Raw genomic sequence first — 24,179 nt, 5'->3', positions numbered from 1 at the left:
CAGATTCAAGCATGTAACGCTGGGTTACAGATTCACAGGAGATCACTGAACAACAGCTAAAACCTCCCACTCAGGACATCATCGCATTCAACCTGTTTTACAGAAGAAGAAACTGAGTGCCAAGCCCATCAAGTGGTTTGTCGAGGGTGTCCCACTAGATAATGGCTGAGGACAGACCAGAACAGAGTCCACTATGCCTCCTTAGACGGTAAAGGCTCAATACAACCAGTCCATTTCCAAGAGACCGGGGACACTCCTGAGAAGTAGAGACCATCCAATCCCTTCCTTCCTACCCCCAACCCCCACAGTAAGTCTGTTCTTGGAGAAGAGGCTTGTGGTAGCATCTTAGGAAGGACTGTACAAGTGTACCTCAGTCGTTTTGCTGGGGGTACACTCGTTCATTTATTTAAACATTTACTGACTACCTACAGGCACTGTGCTTAGTCTCACATAGACTACAGAGATGAATAAGACCCAGTGTCCACCCTGAAGTTTATCTTCTAGTAGGGGAGATAAAACCCCAGTACACAAACATCTTTAAGAAACAATGTACTTAAGAAGGTTCCAAACAGGGCAATCCAGGAGCATTTCTGATGATTTTGCAGAGAAAAAAAGAAAAACTAACCCAGAGTCACCTTCAGCTGCTATTTCTTTCTTTTCTTTTTTTTCTAAATAGGCTCCACACCCAACGTGGGGCTTGAACTCATGACCTTAAGATCAAGAGTTGAGTGTTCCACCGGTTGAGCCAGCCAGGTGCCCCCACACCTATTTCTTCAATCAGGCTGCCCACCTTCCAAAACATTCTTCTACATTTGCAGTCAAGCTCTTGGCAGGGAGCACTGGTAATCTAGAGCAATGGTGAATGCTGAGGGGGATGATTTCTGCCCCAAGGGGACATCTGGTAACACCTGGAGACATTGCTGGTTGTCACAATTAAGGTGGAGATGCTACCAGCATCTAGTGGGTAGAGGCCAGGGATACTTCTGAAACTCTACAGTGCACAGGAGGGGCCGTCACAACAAAAAACTCTCTGGCCCCAAACGCCAGGAGTGTTGAGGTTGAGGATCACTGGCCTTGAGAATGAGGCCCCAGCCGGCAGGTCCTACCAGGTATGTAAAGCAGGCTTGCAGAGTGGTGCTGGGCCCGTGACCTGGACTTCTTATTCCTCCTCTAAAATCCAATTCCGGGGCTTCCACAAGAGCCAAGGGGTCTTACCAGGCTCCAGGACACAGCCCATGAGTAGGTCAAAGAGACTTTAAGACTGGGCTGAAGAAGCAAGTCTCCACAGAAATGTATAATTAGAACAGAGCCAGGCTAGCAGGGAGAGCCTTCTGGCCAAAAATGGCAAAAGTGCGAAGTGTCCCAGCAGAGCCAGGCCAAGCCCACTGGTACAGTCACACACCACCCCTCCCCCTAGCCAGCTCTCCCTCCTCCCCGCCAGGCTCCCAGAGCTATCACCGCCTCCTCCTGCCCCAGAGTCTGGTCCTCCCCTGCTGGCACTGGAATTCATCACACCACTTGAGAATTTTTCCTGAGGCTGAAGCATCTGAAGTTGATCAGCAAACACTGGCCTCTCAGGGTTGAGAAATTTGTGAGGAAGCTGCACTCCCCCACTCTCTAGAGGCAGCCAGAGCTGCCACATATGCCAGATAAGCTGCAGGCAGGATGATCAAAACCAGGTTGTATGGACATCACCCTCAGAGAAAACTCGGGGCCGGGGGAGGAGCCGAGGCAGGAAAGGCAGGCCACAGAAACACCCAAGAGCTGTGGTGTGGGAGGAAGGCTGCCAGGGCTTCGATGGGGGACTGAAGCCTGAGGCATGCAGCCAATGAACTGTCTTCCAGCCTGAGGACCCCCAGGTCAGAGCTCATCATGGTGGTAAAGAGACTAAGTGATCCAGGCTGGAATCTCTTTTGAGAAGGTTCCTGGTTGATTAGCCCAGATGTTTACACTCCTTCAGAACACAGACCACATTTCCTCCATCTCTGGTCATCCCCAGGGTGCCTTGCATACAGTACAATTTGTCAAAAGAAAAAAGCAGAGGTAGGGAGAGCCATTGAGCAGGCTTGCAAGTACACAGTAGTGCAAAGAAAAGGTATTTTCGGGATGAAAGGGTAAAGGAGACTTGCAAGTGCTTCCCCCCAAAAAACGGATCTAACTTCTAACGTCGCCCATAAAATGCAGCCCAGGTCCAGCTGTATGGAATCTTTGTTCAGATCGGAGCTCTTCTGACCTATGTCCAAAGACTACTGAAACAGGCACAAAACCTGCCCCCCTGAAGGGGCCAAGACTCACACTGAACTCCAGGGCCCTTGCCTTACCTGGCATCAGCTTCACTGTAGTACTCTCTGGCCACGATGTCTTCAAACAGCTCCCCACCAGTAACACTGCAACCAACAGACGGAGAGGGTCAGAGGAGGCAGGTCAGCTGGCCAACTCTAGCATCCAAGAGGCAACAGGTCACACCATGGAACAGCTTTGAAAGAAATCCCAACTCTATATGCATTCCATCCAAGAGCCTAGAACATGTTCAATCCTTCAATGACATGGAGCTTCTCCTTGGGGTAACATGGGCCCTTCCTTCCTCCTGCACATTTCTGTTTCTATAACCTACAGGTTAGCTAATGCTCAGGCAAAGATGAATATACAGGGATATAAGAGAAAATAATCAACCTCCTCAGAAAGTCATAGCTTTATTTGAGACCAGTATGAATACTAAGATACACAGCTGCCCAAGAAGGACAGACCTACTTCTAAAGTTAAAGAATAATGAGATCAAGGACACAGAGACCCAATCCTGAAAATCCTGGAGAGGCATTTCCAGGAGGTGAAGAGCTACTTTCGAGATATTAAACAACAACCAAAGTGGAGGAGAGACCAACTGGAGTCCAGTTGATGACTACTAGTAAAAGCCACCTTTAATTTCCCAGAATTTCTAAGGTCATGCGAAGAGCTGCATTCTATTTCTCTGCTAAGGACAACACACCAAGAAACAAGAAAAAAGCATCTGCACAAGGTGTGCTGCTGAACAGAAATACGAGAGTAATGCCATCCGGGGGTCTGGAGCCCTGGGGGAGACAGTGAGTGAGCAATGAGGTCCGCTCAGCAACCTGTCCATTAGCAGAGGAAGGTCAAAATCAAATCCTTTCCCTTGGGCAAAGGAGAAGGACCCTCGGCAGAGGCTCAAGACCCAGTTTAGGTCTTTTTCCAAGCCTTCATCGTGAGCCAGCTGGAGGGAAAGGCCCCCAAACCCTCAGAAAGTGGCACTTACAGGTCAAACACGAGGTAGTGAAACCCTTCTTCAGAAATACTGTCATGGAGGCGCACTGCAAGAGAGGAGATGGGGACAGAGATTAACAGAGAGAAACCTTGGAAACCTATTGCTCTCCTTTGCAGCAGCCCCACCCTGGCCCCAGACTGTCAGCCTCACTGGACAGTGTTCTGAAGGAGTGGCAGCGAGAAGCAGCAACATGCCCGTCACCCCCACCCCTCCCAAGACGAAGTGACACAACCACAGAGCAGAGAAACAACCGGACCCCAGGTCCAGGGCTCTGGCTGTCACCGCAGACTGCCTCAGACATAGGCAAGAGATAGACGCTTTGTGGCTAAGAAGTAAGACAAGACAGAGAAAAGCAAGAGCCTTCCCAGAGGGGCCAGTCCCAGAGAGGGAGGTCCTGGGATATGATGCGTGATGGTGTAACGCAGAGCGAGAGCGAGGGGCACCTAGGGAGGCTGACCGCAGAGGGACAGACAATGACAAGATGGGAGAGCCCAGGAGCTCTTCCACAGGAGTAGTTGGGCAAAGGGGAATTAGAGGGAGGGGAAGAAGCTAGAAAGGTAGAGCCCAGCAGGAAGGCACATGGAATGAGGCTGATGGATGGTGAGCATGGGAGGCGATGTGCAGACTCAGGCAATAACAGCAATCACTGTTTCTTCAGTGCTTCTCACATGCCAGGCGTGGGGTTAGGCTCCTTGCACACGTTCCCTATTCTACAAGGGTGTACTGAGTGCCCACATGTCAGATTCCCTGCTAGCTGGTGGGATTTAGGAAGGACACAGTGGCTGCCTCTGAGGAGTTTATTTTTCCGGACGACCATCCTGAGAGGAAGATTACTCCCATTCTCCAGATGAGGACACTGGAGGCTCAGAGACATTGTATCTTCACAAAGGCCAAAGATGCAATGGATCAAGACGTAAACCCAGCTCTCTCTGATTCCAAAGACTGGTCTACACCCCTGCTTCCTATAAGAAATGTGGTGTAGCCCACACAGCCAGGCACCAGAGCAACGGAGACCATGAGAGAGACTACCCACGAATGCACCTACAACAGCAGCACAGATGGGCCCGGGACGCCACAGCTCGAAGCAGAGGAGGGCAGCCCCTCCTCCAGAGCTCCTGGGCCAAAACCAACCTAATGTCTTCCGAGGTCTCCTCTTCAAGCTTCTGCCCACAAAGCCACCTTGGGCGTAAATGCCAACCCTTGAGTACCGTTATAATGCAAACACGAGGTGATGCTTTGGCGGACTGTCGCCACTGTCCCTTCCCTCACCTGAACTCTTGGGAAGGGGAACCTCTGTTTGACCTTCACACCACTCTTGGGCAGTTTCAGGAGCTCCTCACGGAGCACTTTAGGAATGGCCTGACACCAAACCGACCAGTGACATTCTTGGATACACAGAAGTCACCGTGTCTCTTCCTTGGCAGACCCCAGCTGCCAACAACCCCGGAAGACAGGCTCCATTTCCAGCATCAGACTGTTCCGTCTGGGCCGAGGTGCTTCCCTACAGCCTCTCCCACCACAGTAAAAGCAGCCAGAATGTAAAATACAGGCCTGTGGCTATCCCTCCCGCTCCATGGTTCTCAGCTGACAAGCGAGGACTTGGGCCTGCCAGGGCTAGGTCGAGGGCCACCCGACTGTTTACACTTCACGTTGCCTGCTTTATTTGATCTGATCTGGTTACTCAACTCTGATCTGGTTACCTCAAATTCCTCCCCAAACTGTGATTTACCAAGGGGATCAAAGGCAGGGGGTACTTCTAAAATCCCTCCTCCTCCACCTGCTCTCTCTGTACTTCGGCAAGCAAGCTCATACTTCTCTGGGCCTCCAGATGACAGGAGGAAGGCGCTACAGCCAGAAGCATTCTTCCCTCCCACCCTAACCGATCATGCTCAAATGGGCCTCCCCCAAAGCCCTGTGAGCCCCCTCCTCACTTGCGCTTCTCTGGTCTCCGTTGGTGCTGTACCCAGAGTCCTGCTGTAGCTGCTGCTCCCTCGCTTCCAAAAGGACTTTCCATTTAATTAAAAATTTGCTATTAAAAAGCATTAAAGTGTGTAATACAAATAATCCCCTGGAAATCAGCTGTCCCAGAAGCTAAAGACCAGCTTCGTTAGGGAGGTGACTAACAGTAGCAGGACAGTAAGCTAACAGTACAGCAGGTATGATGCTAACAACCACTCCCAGGGGAGTCCTGCCACCTGGCCCTGCCTCTCCCAGCATCCCCTGGAGCCCCCCAGGCCTGCCCCCTCATCCAGCACAGTGGAGCTGATAATGCAGCAAAAAGTACAGGTGCCCATGCCTATGCCGAGACAAGCAGGCAAGGGCACTTCCCTTTCTCCAGGAAGGCCACACACAGAGCCCAGGTGGCAGGCAGCAGGGCCAGGGAATCAGAAGAGAGGAGCGGCAATGGGAGATTAATCCTTTCAAGCCACCCAGCCCAGAGAATGGCTTTGATGTGTGCCCCAGAGCAAGGTACCATCAAGACAAGAAGGGACAGGTGCAAAAGGCTTCATATCTGAACAAGATACTTTTTTTTCCCCATTTGTAAAGAAAATTAAGAGAACTGAGAACAAGAGGAAAAACTTGACTGTACCCCTCTAAGTGCCTACTTAGCAGCATCTTGACAATCATGACCCAAATTATAACAACTAACATTTAGTTGAGCTGTTTCTATGTGCCGGACATTGTGCCGCGTGCTTTACACACGTTATTTAATTGAGCTCTCACGTTACCTCTGTTATCCTCACCTACAGGAAGAAGACTGAGGCCCCAAAAGGAACTCATCCAAGGACATCCTAAGTGGCAGAACTGAGACATGAAGCCAAAACAAACTGATATCAACTGACATCCTTGATGTCATAGAATTGCCTTCGAGGGAGTCACTTTCTCTGTCCCCTTGGGCAAAGGAACTCCAACCAGTCCCCCCTTGCTCTGGCCATTCTGATCTGCTCAACAGTGTCCATGAAGTGCCTTCCCTGATGCAGGCATGGCTGCAGATGCCACGGATACAGCTGTGAGGAAGAGAAACCTCACCCCGCTGCTGTTCAGCTTCTAGGTCAATGGGGAAGACGGGCTTTAAACCAGCACTTGCACAAACATATCACTAGGCACTACTGTGGTAAGGGCTACGGAGTAGACATAAAGGATGCTATGGATGCGTGGAAACAAATAATCTGACACCCAGCCCATTCCACAGATTAGAGGGCTTGAAGGCCAAGGGCCAAACCAAGTCCACAGACAGGAAGACCTGAAAAAGGATTCTAGAGCATTTACTTCATGTCAGCGATAAAACAGATTAATGTTTTAAAAAAACTATGGAGAGAAAAACAGCCCAAACACCTTAATACCTTTACTTGACGTTTCATACCTTCAAGGACTAACAACACCATAACCCAAATGCTGTGGCTATTTCCGATTCTTTAGAAACCACCCAACAATATGCCACATTTTAACTAGCAAATCTTGGCTCATAACACTCTGGAAAAGTGTCACTGTTAAAAGCGTCTGCAGCAATAGCATAGTGGGAAGGAGGCCCTGCTTCCTAGGGGCCTGAGTCTCCCCTCCCCCGTCCTCCGCCAGGAGCAGGTGGGCAGGACTCCCCTCGGCAGAGATTTAGGAGCTGCTTGGACATGACTCAAGGTTTTCTTTTTTTTCTTTGCCCCTGTTTTTGCTCCACTTACTGTGAGCTCAATGGGGCCTGGGTCCGAGGCAAATGGAAGCCCTGCTTAAATATCTTATGGACTGGGCAGGGGCTGAGGATTTAGGGAAGGTCACTTCCAGGAGCTGGAGTCCCTGTTTTCACTGTTTCATTTCTGAGGCCTCCTTTGCCCACTGAATGAACCCTCTCACAACTCCACGAAGAGGCTAAATAATCTGCTGGAGGTCATAGTTAGACCAGCAAACCCCATGTTCAAACTTGGACGACACGATACCGAAGCCACAAAGCTTGCTTCTCCACACACGGCCCACGGACCAGCAGCGTGAGCAACCCCCGCAGAGCATCCCCCCCACACTCCCGAGCAGGCTCAGGCCCACCCCAGGCCTACTGCATCAGAACCTGAGTTTAACACAATCCCTCGGTGATTCCTGAGCACATGAAAGTTTCAGTAGTGCGGCTCTAAACCATAACGCTAGACTGTGATCGAACCTGCTGAGACAACTCAGCACGAAGGAAGACAGAGTCTATTCATTAGAGGAATTCAGAGCAGGGAGCAAGCAGATCACAGGTAGAACGTGCTCCATTCAGACTGCAGACAGTACTACTGCCGGCTCCTCCTCTCAACTCCACACCTCTGGCCACTCTCCCACAGTTTTAGGTTCTGCAGTATGCCTCATAACCAATAAGCTTTTTTTTTTTTCCATCAGTAAACTTTATTTTTTTTGGAGCAGTTTAGGGTTCATAGCAAAACTGAGTAGGAAGTAGAGAAACCATCCACATACCACCTGCCCCACATATGCATAGCCGCCCTACCAGCAGCCTCCCCCACCAGACGGGCACATTTGTTAGGATTTGTTAGGATCAACGAATCTACACTGACACATCGTTGTCACGCCCAGGCCCCACAATTTACATCAGCATTCACTCCTCCAACAGGCTTTCCAACTCCTGGGATAGAATATCTATTAGGGAAAAAAACTGGAGACGCCTGGTGCCTTGCACCAAATAGCCTTCTGAGTTCAAGTGCCTCCAAGTCTGACAGCAACCAAAGGGTGGCCATGTGATCTCTGTTCTCAGCTTCCTCAACTCTGCACCACTCTTGGGCTGGTCCACTTGTATCCCTACGGGATGGAGTTAAAGAAGCTGGAGCCAAAAGGGCCACAGCTCTGAAGGATGAGGCAGTGGAGAGAGGGGAAGAATAGTGAATTAGGGCACAGAACGGCCTCTTCTCTGCCACAAGCCAGATCAGGAACCATGGCAACCTCCGCCTCCTGGATCCATAGCCCCACCGCATCTCCAGGAGCCCCAGTTCCCACCGGAAGCCAGAAAGCCTGGGCAGCCAGCTCTCCCAGGACACAGTCCTGACTCACCCTTCTCTCTTGCTGCTCTTGACCCCAGAATAAGGCCTCAGACCAACATCTCTCAGGACCTGGGAGCAGTTGTGAAATGAAGCACGATTCTAGGCAATCAGATGCTGACGAAGTAAGTGGGCCTGGCCTGGCCTGGCTTTGATCTTGCAGACCTCCTAACAGAGCAGATGGCTGGGGTAGATGGTCCCCCAACTGCCAGGTCCCCAGGTAGCCCTGGGAGTAGGTGATAAAAAGGAAAGAGCGGGATTCCTGGGTGGCTCAGTGGTTGAGTGTCTGCTTTCAGCTTAGGTTATGATCCTGGGGTCCTGGGATTGAGTCCTGTATCAGGCTCCCTGCAGGGAGCCTGCTTCTCCCTCTGCAGACTATGTCTCTGTGTCTCTCATGAATAAATAATATCTTAAAAAATAAAAAGGAAAGAGCTACCAAACCAAGTATGGTCTAAAAGGTCAAAAGTATATATAGTTAATTTCTAGAAATGCATAAAAAGAAGGGTACAACTGTTTTCAGCTAGAATCCCATGTTTGTCCTTTCTGGTCATTTCTCAACTGTCTTCATCTTACCCTAAGCCTTCTAGGGTCGATCAGGTCTGGGCTGCAGATAATCCAGACATGGTTCTGTGCCCCGCATTGCTTACCGCACCTTTTATTCTCCTCTCTACATGAGAACAATTCATCACTGCTCTATGAGTTGGTCACAAGTAGCATAAGGGAAGGAAGTTGCTGTCCTCAGACCCTGACACCTGGGACTGGAATGTCAAAATGCTTCTGCACTTTTGGAGGACTCTAGTGACCCACATGCTTTTTCTTCCTGTTCTGGAACTTCCAGGTTAGAGGTCACAAGCTCAAAAGCCTACAGAGACCAGGTAGGCAGCGCAAACATGAGGTAACAAGGAGTGGCAAAGGAAAATGGCCAGCTGGCTACGAAGGCAGCCACTGCCCAGCCCTCACTGACTCTGGCCACACATGGATACAGGCTCGGAAGAGCCACAAGGTCTGACTGGAAAGCCTGGGAAGCAGAATTTTTTTTTTTTTCCCCAAAATGCGAGATCTCATTTTTAAATACTGGCAAATAATAAAATATTTTTAGCCCACTGGGCTGGCCAAACAAAACATGCCTGAATTTGCGACTGCCGTTCTAGGCGTTTCTGTCATCATCTCTCTCCTACCCAGGGTAACACACTGGTCCCCACCATGCAGTTAGACCAGGTGAGCGTCTACCTTCAGAGCTCACCCAGGGAGTTCCAGTAGTTCTAAGCCCAAGACCCGTCAGCTGAGAGGTGTTGGCTCCGTGGAACACACCGCACCAGCAGAGCTCAACAGGGGCTATGCCAATCTGCTTCAGGTGTAATCCAAGCTGCTGATTGCGATCTGTAAAGCCCTGCATGGTTGGAGTTCTGGTTACCTCAGAGCTGCTCCTCGCCCCTTCGGCTGGAGTACGACCTCAGCTCTCCCACATGAGAGCTCACGTTAAGCTTTTCCAGCCTGAGGTCTGGGAAACCAGAGGCTGGGTAGCTCTGGAGGAAGCAGCAACCTTCAGCAAGTCACCTCACAGCCCTGGCCGCCAGCAGAGCCGAGCAGGCAGCCTCCGGGGCTCTGTGGGAGCCCCGAAATTTAGGCCATGCCTGAGGAGCAAGGAACACGTGTTTTTCTTTGTGATGACTCAGGGCTTTCAGGGAAAACCTAGGAGATGCTCCCTGCCCCACCTCAAGTCAAGACTGGGGTTTCTGCTTAGACACTGCAGCCAGCCCGGCTTCCATCCCCTCTGCGAGAAGCACCACATCAGGGCCAACGTTGTTGGCAAAGGCTATTTCAGCTGAACAATGTAAAACGGAGCTCGAGTGGGTTGTGGCAGGCAAACCTCCTCAGGCTTTAGAACAACCAACAATGTGCTCTTGTGCCCCAAGTCAGGGTGGGAGCAGAGAGAAATCCTCTTAAATTTTTCTCCTTCCCCACGAGAGTGGTTCCTGCCATCCCTTCTCCAGAGAAGCCAGGCGGGTGGGCAGCTTGCTTTCCTGGCTCTGGGGAATACAAACGGGAGCACCATGGAAACCCCCAGAGTGTGCATGACACCGTAACAGGAACAAAACTCTTTCAAGTCCAGAAACAAAATCCGGACCCTTTTACGATGGCTGTGGTAGGCCCCTGGTGAGGGACGCTGGCAGGCTACTAGCCCAGAACCTCACACGCTGAGGACCCTGGACCTCAGCCCAAAGACGGAAGGAGAAGGGGAAGAAAGGGAGTCTGAAACCTGTTCCAGTACCTCACATCCTAGCCCTGAAATGGCACAGCAGGGACAGAGACCCTCAGGTCTCTAAACCAGAATGCTCCAGAATTCTGAGCAAGACACAACGGTTATCCCACTTGGACAAAAAAATTACACCAGGCAAAGGTCCAGGGACAGAACTGGTTTCAGACACAAAAGCAATGGATCTCTGTTCTCCCTACTTTCTACAAAATGCCCAAGAAATACCCTGAGGGAAGGTGCTTACCAATGTTTGGATGTTTCAAAAGTCGGCATATCCGGGCCTCACGTTCTAGTTTCTGGTGATCTAAAAGCAAAAGAGAGAAAACAAAAACCATTAGCCATTTGTTCTATTTGGGGCCACGTCGCTATTCATAGTCCTTCAATTACTAGGCACCAACTATGCACTTTTTTCTAATCTGCTAAATTAATGCAGCAAGTCACAGCAATCCCAGAGACAGGTATCATGATTTTTTTTTAATGAGGAAATGCCCTAGGAAAGTCCCTCAAGTTAGTGAGAGGCACAGTCAGGACTTGAATCCAGGTTTTCAACTACACCTTTGCTACCATTTTCATTACAGCAGGGATTTCACTGGGCCAGGGTGTCCAGAATCTCTTTCTTGATAGAGACACTACTAATAACAAAGTTTTACTGAACAACTACTATATGATCAGGTACTGTGCTAGGAATTTCGCAAATAATCTTAGTCTTCATAGTGTTCCCTGAAACATAATGATGCTGAGAACCAAGATGATGATGATGATAACGATCTGACAAAATGATAACCAGAACTAACATTTCTTGAGAGCTTACTTCTACATTAGGTAGAATCATCTTTTAAAGTATTCTCGTAACAACTCTATGAGGCTGGCACTATTATGATGCCCATTCTACAGTAATCCTGCTCCTCCCCAGGATCCTCCTGGCCATGTACTGCCATTGAGCTCTTAACCTCTTGGCACTCAGGCATTGGGGTTACTCTGTTTTGGTGAAAGGACCAGAATCTAGGAATCCCCAGGTGCAAGTAAGCTGTGCTGGTCAATTCCTTCCACAGGAAAGCAGAGCTCCAGGAAGTAGAAAGAGACGATGCTACGACTCAAAGCAAGGGGGCCTAGCAGCCCTCCCCCTTCTACCTGCTAGAATCCTGCCAAACAGTCCCCTCTTTCACAAAGTCTTCCCTGTTTCTCCCAGCAGATGTGACTTCTCTCTCCGAGATTCTCCCGTCTTCCACTGCCCTTTTTATGATTTTCACATTGTACATTACGTCCATTATCTTTCAGTCACAAGCTCTTCAAAGGGTGAGGCCTTTCTGAGCAATGCTTTCTAGAGTTCCTGCCATAATAGGGGCTTCATAATGATTTATCAAGAACACCAATGGTAGGGATGCCTGGGTTGCTCAGTGGTTGAGCTTGCCTTTGGCCCAGGGCATAATCCTGGGGTCCTGGGATCGAGTCCCACATCAGGCTCCTTGCATGGAGCCTGCTTCTCCCTCTGCCTGTGTCTCTGCCTCTCTCTCTGTGTCTCTCACAAATAAATAAATAAAATCTTAAAAAAAAAAAAAAAAGAACACCAATGGTAGTAACAACCATTATTTACTGATGATTCACCATATGCCAGCCAGAGGCATGGGTTATCCTACTTCATCCTCACCCAGACCCTGTGAAGTAAAGGATCTGATGAACTCCATTATGTGACAAATGAAGAAACTTAGGCTTAAAAAGTTAAAGTAACCCGCCCAAGGCCCCAGGCAGTGGATGCAGGTAGTCTGAGCCTCAAGCCCTTTCTCTATCACTATGCAATGATGACAGGATAAAGAAAAATGAGAACATCTAGTAAAGACTCCAGGCTTTGGGGGCATTTCTCCAGGTCCAGGCAGGTGCCTTCATATCCATATCTGCCAAGCAATTCCTGCCTCCCCTCATAAGGGCTTCTGCCCACCCAACCCCTACCTCAACAGCAAAGAGCCTTTGTAGAGCTCCCCATGAGCCCCCAAACCATCCTACCAGGTGGGTGCTATGAATATTACCATTTCACAGATAATGAAATGGAAGCTCACAGGAATTAAATAACTCACCTGAGAGCCAACAGCAGGAAAAGGATAGAACTGGGATTCGAACCCAGGCCTGCCAAGATCATGTAGTCTGAGATAATGCAGGGATTACAGACTAAAAGGAATTCAGATTTGTTATTTTACCAATCACCCTGTTTTGTCCTAAACTTTCCCTTTAGCAACAGCCCTGCTTTGTGGAAGGAGGTGGGGACAGGCAGAGATTAGTTCCTGCTGCCCAGCTAATCCATCCCAGCTGCCCAAAGATCTGGGTCAGGCCTTCCTTTCCATCCTCAGGTTCGGCATTACCACTGACCAGGGTGCATCCAGAGAACCAGAGGGGACCCCACCCTCCCCCATCACCTGGGATCCATCGGAATCCTGGAGTTAGCTGAGGAAGTACTGTTAGCCCTGTCCAGTGGCAGGGGGGCTTGCTTCTTTCTGATCTGACCAGGAAGATGTCAGGTCTATCCTGACCTTCCTCCCAGCTCCTGGAATTGGGATGGAAGTACCAAGCTAGTCAGCCTCAAAGCCTCCCCCACTCTGACTACTCACCTCACTACCTTCTGACCCACACCTCTGGGGCTTGGCTGCCCAGGCAGGTGCAGGAGAACAGCATCTCGCAATGCGAAGGTAGCTGCTGAGGGGAAGGCCTGGAAGATTAATGTTTATCTCCTCCCTTAAGTCTCTTACTGGCTAATGGTTACAGTCCCACAAGAGCAACAGCACTAAAAATAAGGGTGCTCTGGCTTTAGCAGTGACTCAGAACGGAGAGAGGAGAGACAGATTCGTATTTCCAGCTCCTCGAAGGAGCTGCCCAACGTCCAGAGGGTCCTTGATAGCCACTTAATTCAACCCTATGTCCAAGGAGCTGAGTACCTGCATCTTCTCTGAACCCTAGGCTGCTCCTTGGTCTTTGCTCTGATCCTTAGCATGACTCCATCTGTTAACACAAGAGTTTTGGGGTCAGACGGCCATGGGCTGAGTCTGAACACTGCTATGCCAGGTGAGTTATTAAATCCATCTGAGCCTCATTCAATTCATTTGAAAACACTGTTCTGAATGCTATGGATACCGCAGTGAACAAAACAAGACAAAAACCCCTGCCTTCATAGAGGCTAGTGGGGCTGGGCTGGGGGAGGGACAGACAATCAGAAATGGCACATTAAATGTCGTGGCAAGTGCAATATAGAAAAATAAAGCAGGGAAGGGGAACAGTACACATTTAAACAGGATGGTCACCGAAAGTGAGGAAGTGACATTTGATTAGACCTGGAGGAGGTGAGAAAAGGAGCCAGGCACATATCTTGGGAAAGAGTTTCCTCACTTCTAAAGCGGAGGCAGTGATATCTGCAGATTAAATGAGGTAATCGGGTAAATGCTCAGTATAGTGCCTGGCACAGAGTGAGAACCTCAGCCGTGGCTCTCAGCAGAGACACCAAGAATCGGACCCACTCTCCCTCAGGTTGGGCAGCCAGAGAGTCCACAACACACCAGCAGAGCCCTCTAACTTGGCTCGGCTGCATCCCTCATGGGCGTGAAGGTGTTCCCTCCTGTTATGCAGGGGCTCGCCTTTGTCTACAGTCTGTAGGTGACAGGTCGGCAACAGGGGCTTCAGAGAAAGGACAGCCTAGGAAGTGCCACTGCCTGCAGGATCCCTCCTTTTCCTAGGCATCACCCTTGGTGGCTGTGGCGTCCTGCCATCCAGAAGCTCTGCTCTGCTCAATGAGCCATGTGGTTTCTGCCTACCATTCTCTCCCTGCGTCTTTACACCACGCACAGCAGGCCAGTACCCCAGCCTCTCCAGTGTTGTTTCCTGTCCCTTTCCCCCCACACACACCTCCTGTCCTGTAGTCCCCTCCAGGACTGGTCCATGTCTGAGAAAAAGCAGAGGGCTCCACCCCAGCAGCAGCAGTGGTATTTCAGGAACAAATATGGTTTGTATGGTATCTTTCCCAACTGCAAGGGCTAAAGCACAGCATCACAACCCCAAAAGCAGTGGAGCCACTAAACTGACTCGGTCCACAGTGGCAGGTCTAGGGCCTGTCTGGGCATCCTAAGGTGATAACACACCAGCTGGTGCTTTTGTCACAAAGATGGCCTTCTCCCCCGAGATACCCCTCCTCCACTGACCACTGAGCTCTCTGTTCCTAGGCCTTCCAAGACTGACCCTCTTCCCACCCACCTTTCAACTGGGCTATTCCCCGCCCCCTCACGTGGCCCAGCCCCCCCTTCCTGTTTGACAACAGCCACTTCCCGCTTTTGCACAGGGCCACTTCCTGCCTGCCTGAGTGCTGCTGCCATGGAGAGACCCACCCCTGTCGACCTTCAGCCCAGCTCGAACCACATCTCTCTGCAAGGTTTTCCCTCTCAATAGCAGAGGTAGCAACAGGAGCAGAAAGCAGAAGTGGCCGTTATCAGGGACCTGCTCGGGCCTTCCCAACAGCCCACCCAAGCCAGAGTCAGGTCCAAGAAACAAGTATCCCTGCAGGCCTTGCCTCCCCTGCCTTTTGCCCAAGCACTTCAAGACTTGGTTCAGGCCAAGGACCCATCACAGGAAGAGCAGCAAGGAGTGACCAGGTAGTCAGTGCCAAAGGAGGCAGAGAAGAGGAAGCAGTGAGCAGACAGCGTGAGGCAAAGGGGAGGCAAAGTTCTAGAACCACCTCCCCCCTAAATCCAAAAGAGAAGCCTTTTCCAAAAGTACTTTCCTTCCCCTGACAGGATAAGGGGCCAGGGAAGGCTGGCCCCTGACCCTCCATGGCCCTGCACAGACATGACTGATTTAGTGACGTTTCTCTAAAACCACAAATGCCAGCACTAGCTTCAAATAAGATTCTACTGCCACCTAAATACACAACTGTCTGTAATGGGAAAGAACCCAGAGTCCTATCCCAGTTATGAGGACCCTCCCCAAATTCTAATCACAATGACACTTTTGACTTTTCAAAGGGTATTTCAAGGGTCTGTGCCTGGACCCCCAACATAAATGAGAAGGTTCCTACAGCTTCCTACAGCCTAATTTCAGATGCTTCAAGTGGAGTGCCTCCTCCTGCTGCCTTCCTCCTCCTCCTTTCCGAGTGGGAGCAGCAGAGGTCCCCCGTCTGGCCCCCAGAGCATCACTGTGAAGAGAAGAAACAAGGGCACCATAGGGATTTGGTGTCATAATCCACATTTCCAGCTGCTTATAAACAGCCCCTGGTCTTAGGCACTGACCAGTGGGAATCCCAAGCCACAATCCCACTGACCTCATCCTGACACTGCGATGCCATATCCCTTCCTCTTTGAATCTCACTCTAAAGGTGCAAAGAGTCTCCAATTAAGAGCAAAGTCCAACCAGCATGTAAGAGCATGGGTCATGGCTTTCGAATTCCTTCACACTCACACAGCTGGGACCAGTCGAGGGCCGTGAATACAGTAGGATGGAGCTCAAAATGTGGTCACATGAACTCCCCCAGGCTCTGTCCCGGAATCTGGCATCCTCCCTTTCCCTTTAGTCCTTACCCAAACAGCTTCAACAAGGTGACACAAAGACCCAAGCCCCACTTTGGCCTTTGTGTCTTCAGAGAAGCTTGAACTAAGGAGGGAAGGGAGAGAGACACCAAGAAGTGGTCTATAGCGAAAGTCTCCCCAACCAGCTTGGATGGAGAAAATCCCCATGGGGTCACTTGCAAGCTCCAAGAAGACAGGGCTCTGCCGCTGGACACTCTGGATGCTCTCAGGGCCAGAGCAGGGTCAGCCGCTGAGTTCTCCATGCCCCCAGCAGGGCTCTGGGTGCCTGCAGCCTTTGCCCACTGTTTTGGTGACATTTCCTTCATGGTAACCAGCCCCAAGTAAAACATCCCAGGAAGCAGCCCCTAAAAATAGCTCCTCCCAGGGCAGCAGCAAGCAGGGGGAGGGGAAAGAGAGGGAGGAGAAAAGAGGGGAGCAGATGGGAAGCTGCTGCCGCGCTGATAGGACCCAGGAAGTAGAGACAGTGTTGGGGGGGGGCAGCGGCTAGAAATATCCCCACTACAGAGGGGTCTATACCTAGAGAGGTGGGTACAGATGAGAGCCAGGCTTCAGCGAGCAAAACAGAGGGGTTTGCTCCCCCGGGCTTAGAGCTCTGGGCCTAGACAGAGGTGTGGGGATGTTATATCAGCATTCATCACAGGAACAGAATGCCCAGAATCTGTGTTTTTTTTTTTTTTAAAGATTTTATTTGTTTATTCGTGATAAACACAGAGAGAGAGAGGCAGAGACACAGGCAGAAGGAGAAGCAGGCTCCATGCTGGGGGCCTGACATGGGACTCGATCCCGGGGCTCCAGGATCACGCCCTGGGCCAAAGGCAGGCACTAAACCGCTGAGCCACCCAGGGATCCCCCACAGAATCTGTGTTTTAAAGGGAAGAGCCACGGGGTAGGTGAAAACTATATTGCTTGAGGATGCTGGGGTCAGAGCACTGGCAAAAATCACTGGCATACTCAGAGCTCAAAATAAACAAACCAACCTTTGGTGCCTTGGTTTCCCCACTGGCCCTGGGGCAGATCTTTCTGGCCATGGATGGACAACAAAAGGCCTCTGCCGAGAGGCACTCAAGAGGTGCAAAGTGCCCATCTCTTCCTGTCATCACCCTTTTGGCACCCATGGGATCAGGCCCTTGTAGGCCTGCCAAGGCTGTCCAGAGAGCAAGCACAGAGCTGGGGGCAGGAGCCTGTCATACCCATTCCTTCCCTTCCCTTCCCTGTCTCTAGCTTCTGCAGAGAATGGGGTCAGTCACTCACCTCTAGGGTTTCAGCACAGGTTATGATGAGAGACCAGGGCAAGCAGTAGGGAGAGAGCAAGGACGGGGCCACCTTCCAACCTCCATCCCTATCCATGAGGCCAGTACCCAAAGTCACTCTGGGAAGGCGGGTGGGATGGCAGGGTGACAGGCCAATGTTGTACGAACTGATTCACATAGCTCACAGCGTGACTGTATGACAAAACCGGCCCAGGATAAGCCTTGGCCCAGAAAAGGGACCTCCAGGCTGCTTTCTCATCCACTCAGGGGGACGAGTCAGTGGAAGCTCAGTCATTTATAGACAGGATGCCCATTTCTCTGTCAACAGAAATTGACTGGCCTGTTATCCTCAGGAGGAAAGCACAGTTTTGCATACAACCTCCTTAAATGCTTCCTTAAGTAGCAGCGTCCCAGTGTTCCAGCACTGCATAGATTGCTCTTCCTCTCCAACCACCACCACCTCCCCAGCCCTCCCCTCTCTGCCTCCCCTCGCTTCACCCAGATCCTTAACAGGAAAGTCTCACTTGAAGATACCGCAAGGGACACAAATGTCATGGGGGCTACTCAGGCCAACACTAAGGGGGTGGGGACTTGCAGCTGGCACCACCAAGGGGGATCCTATTTCAGTCCCCAGGGCCAGCTGGACCCAGAAAGGGACAGCCTTTGCCCTTCTGGTGGCCAACATGCCACAACCTTCAGCCACTTAGCTTGCCGTAGCCTTGGACACAGGCTGACACCCCAATCCGGGGGCTCAGGAGGAGGCCCCTCATCACAGAAAAGCCCATGTGCACAGATGGCCACATGCCGGCAGAGATGCCACCTGGAGACGGCCGGGCCAGGGTTTGTCTGGTAAATCTCAGAGAACATGACAAGAGCGATCGTTGGTGCCGTTGCTGATTTTAGATGGCATTTCTTAAAGCATGGCTATGGGGGCCATCTGCATGAAATCTACTAGGGCACTTGTTTAAAATGTAGAGTCTGGGTCCTAACCCCAGACCTCCTATGGATAGAGCCCAAGAATCTGTACTTTTTAACCAGTACTCAGGTGATCTTTTCGCACACTAAAATTGAAAATCGCTGCTGAGAGGAAGTCCCAACATTGCCCTATAAGGCCATTACTGACAGGGAAGAAAGAATCATAAGCTACACTATCTTCCTACATCTCGCACCTGCCAAATAGGCCCCAAACACAGGTCTTGAACCTGTGTCCTCTCCAACAGCCGTGTCAGGCCTACAGTCTGGCTCCACGGATCAGAAAGGGGGAACCCAAGCCAGCACGAGGGTACGAGGGTTCCAACAACTTGGCTCTGAGTTTCCTGAGAGCCAAAGCCAAGAAGCAACCATGATTGGTTACGTAGTCCACTGAATCCATTCATTGGATGTGTACAGGCCAGGTATGTGTCAGGCACTTTGTTGGGCCCTGCCCACACAGAGGTAAAGAAATAAATAGATGTGGTCCCTACCCTTTACCTCCCAGGTCCTCAAGAAGAGGAAAGCTTTTATTTACATTTAGCTTCAATAGAAATTTCTTCAAATGGGGTATACAGGTTAAATAAATAAACACAGCAAGTGCTGCAACAGATTTCAAAATATTGTTTCTGGTAGCATCTCTTAGTAAGGCCAAGTACCCACTGTAGTAAAAGCAATTGGAATCTAGATAAATGGTTCAAATATAGAGGTTCCTTATGATGCGAACTGTTCCAAGGATAAATCCTAAATTACGGAAGAAAGGACCATTTGCCCTTCAACTATAGCAATATGGGGAAACGTTTTGGATGTAAGCAAGAGAGCAGGATATAAAATGTTATGCTCCACGAGGTGAAAATCTATATGCATATGAATAAAGATAAGAAGGGAATCTGAAGATTTAAAAATAAAAAAAGACATAAGGGCTCAGGCTCCTTGGGGGGGTGCTCTTAAATCTTAAAATAACGACTTATCATTGCCATCACCTGGCCCACTAGCTCCTGCATCCAAGCCTATTTTAAATGCCTCCTTCAGCCTAGTGGAGAGCTAAGCTTGGAACCATGGGCTCCCTTAAGAGCCCCAACTCTACACCTATCACTGTTCCAAGCAGAGGGAGTGACGTTATGTGACTTTCAGTGACTTTACGGAGACAGGCCTGCAGACAAAGACGGTGCTCAACGCACAGCCACACGAACTCCACAGCTGCGAACGTGGGCCCCCGAGGCCACAATGACAAGAAACAACGTAGCAAAAGAAGGATTCCCATCCAGGTCCAGTCCCCCCATAAGACCAGGGGACCTCTCCCTATGCCTCCTGAGCATTTCACCATTGATGCCAGGAGAAGCAGCTTGATACCCTTTTCTTTCTCTCAATTCGCAGCACAGAAAATCACAAACAAGAAGACAGGCAGAGAGACTCAGCAGAGCGAGCCCCTTCAGCCCCTCACAGATGACTCTGGTGGGCCCACCACATTCCCAGACACAGAAATCCAACACCTGCGGAGCCCTAGACAGGGAAGAGTGAAACCCAGCTCCAGCTGCTGCACCTTTATAAAATATACAGCGTAAACTGAGAGGCTGTAGGGAAGCCATGGGCCTTCACTCCCTAACCCCGTGGGCACCAGCCCAGTGGGCGCCCTGGCCCAACTCTCCACGAGCTCACATCCCCTGTGCCCACACCTACAGCACAGCCCCCAGCTTGGTCCCTCCATCTCCAAGACAACACCCTCCCACTCTCCCACCTCCAAACAGTACTGGCACTGACAGATTCCTGACCCTCTTGTTGGCATCCGTGCCCATCAGCCGGGACCAGGCCTCTGTCCCTAAGTTAACCTGGCACATAAGCCACACAACAGAGCCCCAGTCTTGGCATAACTGTCTCTCAAGAGGGGGAGTTGATGTCTGAAGCATATGATCTTACACAAGAATCCTTTCCTTGCGGGGGAAAAAAAAAATCAAAGAGAAATCAAACCTCATCCAGTTTGGGCAGGGAGAGAAAGATGTCAGTTGGAGAAGACAAGGTTGAAAGGAGGTGAGGGAGGCAATAGGACATGATGACACAGGTCAGGGAAGTTCAGAGGGGTAGGGAAGGAGGAGAGAAATGACAGCTGAAGGCAGGCAGCTCCACAAAGTCACCACGACAGCTACCCTCACATCCCTGAGTGTGGCTCCCAGCGTCCCTCCCTCCCTCACCCCTGGGTCAGAGGACACTGGTGAGATGAGGAACACGAAGCATTGCATCATTAACTCAAGACACCAGACACCGGCCCCATTTCTGATGCACCAGGGCTATGCCGTGTGGGCAAAGGAAGGTATCCACCCTTGCACTGCCGTCCCTGCCTGCGCCCTGCACCCTTGGCCAGAGGATGTCTGCCAAAGAGCCCAGCCCACTGTGTCATCCCCCTACCCCAGGGGAGGAGGGCATCTGACTGCCCACATTATCTCTATGGCAACCATTGCCACCGACTCAAGGTACCCAGAGTGAAAGAAAACAAACAAATAAGTCAACTTTATAGCCAATGTAGAGAAACAGCAAGAGATGGAGGCTGGGAGACAGCAAGACAAGCCCTGTCAAAAAAAAAAAAAAAAAGACAAGCCCTGTCTGTAGGGAGGAAGAGAAGCCCTCCCAGACAGGAGGCAGACACAGCCCTGCTAAACCGGTCCCGGAACAACCCAAAACATGACAGAAGCCCACTGTCATCTCCATGGAATTTAATAACTTCTCTGATACTTAGGGACATCAACTATATCTCTCATGCGAGAGTCGCCTGGGTCACTATTAGCCAGTCCTCACCTTCCCCAGGGCATCTGTATATGCTCCTAATATATGTGTGGCATCCTATTGCCCCATACAAATTCCTTTCACTGGGTCTAAAAACCTTTGTCCCCCTGGTGCACCGTGCAGCCTTCAGCCTTCAGTCTTCGACGATGATGACGACGACCCATCCAAATACCTCGGTACTCACCAGACCTGTTCAGAGCACTTCACACATTGCTGGGTCTATACCTATCAGATGAGGTGAGTTTGGCAAGCACCCAATGCAAGGTTCAGGGAGTGTAGGATCGAGGTGTGAAAGACAGGGCTTCACTCTCCTGGCCTCAGGTACTCAGGAGGATCTCACAAAAAAGGCTCCACGGCCTGAGCCTTCACAATCCTCGGACCTGGAAACCATGCGGCTCCCACCTAGACCAGGCCATTGAGATTTCCAGACCATGAGGCATCACCCCCCACCCAGGACAGGCTGCATCTGCTGCAGCACCACTAACTTTGTAATTTGATCAAAAAAGCAATCAAGTTCATCTGGCAGGATTTGTTCCCGAGAAGCCCTCGCCAGTAGCAGCCTCCCCTGATGTTTACAGATTCCCTTCCCTTGGGAGTCTGTTCTGCCGCCTGGTGGGCAGGGGGAGGCTGGATTTGTCAGAGCTGTTCATTTACTGCATTTCCATCAGAAGTCACCACTGGGGCATGGGGATTAGGACAGGCCTAGAGTGGCTGCCCACTGCCCCCAATACAGAAGACTCCAAATTAGGAGCTCTCCGTTCCCTGCTACCACCACTCCCCACATCTCTCCCTGCCTTAAAGACCAAACTCTCTTGAGCCTTCAGGCACCATTCCTCCCTGTGGCTACCTACAGGTCTTACATCTTTTTCATTCTTTTCTACCTGAGCACTTCTGGTTCACCATGCAACTCCTTGCCTGGCTTCCAAGTCAAGCAACCCTGAAATTCCAATTCTTCTGCAGGGGCTAAAATGCACAACCCCCAATTCCTGGAGCATCTTCAGAAGCTAGAGCCTTGGAGGCGGCCTAGGGAGAGGCCAAGATGGGGAAACACTCACCCCGGGCAGATAACTTCTTGGTATTGATGATTTTTGCTGCATACTCTTGCGTGGAGGTTTTCTTCACACACCTGCGGACCACAGAGAAAGCACCCCTGGAGGGAGAAGGGGGAAAGAACTGGGACACGGAGCAGAGCAGAGTGACACAGACAAGCTTCAGGTCTGAGAACAGCGATGCTCCCATCACCAGCCCTTCAGTCAAAATCAGACACACCAGCATAGTGGCCATCACCCTCTAACGTGGGGTAGAAGGATGTGGCCACTGCAGGACACTGAACGGATGCGGGGGGGGGGGGGTCGGAGAGGACCACCTCATCCCACCCTCACATCTCTAGTCGCTGGACAAAGCAACAGCCCCAACCTCAGGCTGTACATCAAGAGCTGGTGGGCAATGCTTAAAACACACACCTGCTGCATCTGACGGACAGCCCTGCAGTCCCAGCCAAGAGAACCAGGAGAAGGGACAGACCCTGCCCTTCTCTCAGCAGGAATAGTTGAGGGTAGGGGAAGGAGAGATTAGAAAGAGGGTATGATTGCGGGAGAGAAATCTCCATCAATCCTGGGGGAAGGTGAGAAAGTGAGGCTCAAACCCCTAACAGCCGGCATCATCCCACTGCATCCCCGGCTCGACTGGCGGCGGGGAAAGACAGGATCTAGTTGTGGGTCTCAGACATCCATAGCTCCCCTACCCCACGATTTTTTCCACTACTTTCCCCCCGAAATGGGAGCTCGCACTCTCTGGCTCTGGAAACGTCTAGGGGGGCGGGCAGGGCGGGGGCTGCAGTGGCCGGGCTCGGCGCCGCGGGTGGGGGTGGGGGGGGCCGGGGCTGCTGCAGCGGCCAGCTCAGTGCAGAGGGGAGGGGGATGCTGCGGCTGCGGCGCGCGGCTCCCGGGACCACTGCAGGGATAGGGGGAGGGGACAAGGGGGTGCTGCAGCACTGCCCAGCAGCGGGGCTGGGATCCTGGAAGCATCACTAGCGGGGGGCGGGGCCGGGCACCAAACATCCCCCCACACTCGGGCACCGCAGCGGGGTTGGAGCTGCAGGGCCGGGGAGGGTCCAGAGTGCCAGGCGCGTGGGACGTGGGACAGGGTGCTGAGTGAGCTCCAGGGCAGGGTGAGGAGGGGGCGCGGCGAGCAGGCGGGGGCAGAGTGGGGGGCGCCTGAAGGGTGAGGGAGGGGCGGGGCTGGAGGGCGCCCAGGAACGGTCCGGGGGCTGCGGTCCCCGCGGCAGCGCGGTGTGCAGCAGCCCGGGCAGCTGCTGCAGGGCGCGGAGGGGGCTGCGGGGCAGCGAGCTGGGGGCCAGGGGGCCCCGGAGGCGGCGGGCGGGAAAGGCTGGGGGTGGGGCGGGCCGAGGGGGCGCCGCAGCGGCCGGTGCAGGGCCGGGGGGCGGGGCGAGGAGCCGCATAGCGCCCGGGCGGCGGGGACCGGGTGGGGGGCCGCGGCGCGCGGCGGGCGGGCCGTACTTGCCGAGCTCCTCGAAGAGCTGGTAGTCGTCGGTGAAGCGGGTGCAGGTGGCTGTGGTGGCCATGCTGGCGGGCGGGCGGACGCGGCGGTGCAGCCCGCGCCGACGTCGGTGCACAGTCACCGCCGCCCGGCCGAGGGAGCAAGAGGAGGAGACGGGGCTGAGCCCGGCAGCACCGCGAGACTTTACCGGGGAGAGCGAGGGAGGGAGGGACACCCCCGCGCCCGCCCGCCCGCCCCGCCCCCAGCCCCGCCGGCCCCCCGCCCGGCCCCCGGCCCGCCCCGGGGAGGGGCCTCCCGCCGCCGCCCGCCCCGCCCCGCCCCGGGAGCCGCCCGGCCGGCGGCGCGCCGGGGAGCGCGGGAGCGCGGGGGCGCGGGGGTCCCGGCCCGGGCCCCCCGGGGAGCCGGAAGCCTCGCGACCTGCGGGTTTGTCCCAGGGCCGGCCCTGCGCGGGCTCGGAACGTGCGTGCTGCGTGCGTGGGCCGGGGGCGCCGCGCGGTCGGGCCCACCGAGTTTTCCCGCGGCCCTTGGCCCCCGGCCCCGCTCCCACCGTGTGGAGAG

The 24,179-nt window shown here is 52.4% G+C and overlaps 1 protein-coding gene across 26 annotated transcripts in view; it reads right to left on the bottom strand.

Moving 5' to 3' along the window:
• Nucleotides 1-23,789, bottom strand: part of CAMK2G (calcium/calmodulin dependent protein kinase II gamma) — a 55,056-nt gene extending 31,267 nt beyond the window's left edge. For 19 of the 26 annotated variants that reach the window (XM_055324968.1, XM_055324976.1, XM_055324972.1 and 16 more), the window contains exons 1-5: nucleotides 23,621-23,789; nucleotides 22,157-22,251; nucleotides 10,794-10,853; nucleotides 3,272-3,326; nucleotides 2,322-2,387 (exon numbers count right to left, since the gene is read on the bottom strand). In XM_055324968.1, the coding sequence (XP_055180943.1) occupies nucleotides 2,322-2,387; nucleotides 3,272-3,326; nucleotides 10,794-10,853; nucleotides 22,157-22,251; nucleotides 23,621-23,685 (341 nt within the window). In that variant the 5' untranslated portion in view covers nucleotides 23,686-23,789. The remainder of the gene's footprint in view (nucleotides 1-2,321; nucleotides 2,388-3,271; nucleotides 3,327-10,793; nucleotides 10,854-22,156; nucleotides 22,252-23,620) is intronic. The other 7 variants (XM_055324969.1, XM_055324977.1, XM_055324986.1 and 4 more) reach the window with 3 other exon arrangements.
• Between the last annotated feature and the right edge of the window lie 390 nt (nucleotides 23,790-24,179).

The sequence above is a fragment of the Nyctereutes procyonoides genome, unplaced genomic scaffold (genome assembly GCF_905146905.1).
Source record: "Nyctereutes procyonoides isolate TBG_1078 unplaced genomic scaffold, NYPRO_anot_genome, whole genome shotgun sequence".
Taxonomy (NCBI): Eukaryota; Metazoa; Chordata; class Mammalia; order Carnivora; family Canidae; genus Nyctereutes; species Nyctereutes procyonoides.
The sequence above is the reverse complement of the archived record's forward strand: the minus strand, read 5'-3'. Positions and strand labels throughout refer to the sequence as shown.